The sequence below is a fragment of the Fukomys damarensis genome, unplaced genomic scaffold (assembly GCF_012274545.1).
Source record: "Fukomys damarensis isolate Sample0158 unplaced genomic scaffold, DMR_v1.0_HiC HiC_scaffold_39, whole genome shotgun sequence".
In the NCBI taxonomy this organism is placed as follows: domain Eukaryota; kingdom Metazoa; phylum Chordata; class Mammalia; order Rodentia; family Bathyergidae; genus Fukomys; species Fukomys damarensis.
This window is the reverse complement of record NW_022900951.1, coordinates 1220519-1221133: the sequence shown is the minus strand read 5'-3', so window position 1 is coordinate 1221133 and position 615 is coordinate 1220519. Positions and strand designations below refer to the sequence as shown.

General features: G+C 67.8%; 1 protein-coding gene across 1 annotated transcript in view; it reads left to right on the top strand.

The window, feature by feature from the left end:
• Positions 1 to 615, top strand: part of Mxra5 (matrix remodeling associated 5) — a 20816-nt gene that overhangs the window by 4973 nt on the left and 15228 nt on the right. The window contains exon 5 of the mRNA XM_033760248.1: positions 6 to 615. Coding sequence (XP_033616139.1) covers positions 6 to 615 — 610 coding nt within the window. The remainder of the gene's footprint in view (positions 1 to 5) is intronic.

Below are 615 nucleotides of genomic sequence, written 5' to 3'. Positions count from 1 at the left end.
TGCAGCCGACCGTCCACGTGCAGCTCGACCGGCGCCGCAGCTCAGCCCAGAAGGTCCTGCTGTCCTACTCTGCCCGGTATTCACAAACCATCTCGGCCGAAGACAGGGCGCAGAGCAGGAGCTGGGTCCTGATCGAGTCGGGAGGCGCGGCTCACAGGGCGCACACCTTCCTGGAAGGGGCGCCCGGCCAGCTCAGCTGCCGCGTGAGGGCCTCGGAGAGCCCGTCCATCTCCTGGGTGCTGCCCGACGGCTCTGTCCTCAGGGCGCCCTCACGGGAGCCCGAGGGCAGATTCTCCGTCCTGAGCGGCGGGTGGCTGAAGATCGGCACCGTGCAGCGGTCGGATGCGGGTCTGTACCGGTGCGTGGCCGCCGTGCGGGACGAGGTCGACCAGATGGCTTTCCGGGTCTTCGTCCAGGTCCCCACCATCCAGTTCCCCGAGGGTTCTGTGGTGACCATCGAGAAGGACGCCGGGGAACCGGTCACACTGCCGTGCAGCCCTTCAGCTGTGCCCGAAGCCCATCTCAGCTGGATCCTCCCCGATAAGAAGATCGTGGACGCCTCCGCCAACGCGTCCCACACCTACGTGCTGGCCGACGGGAGCCTCTCCATCCCCA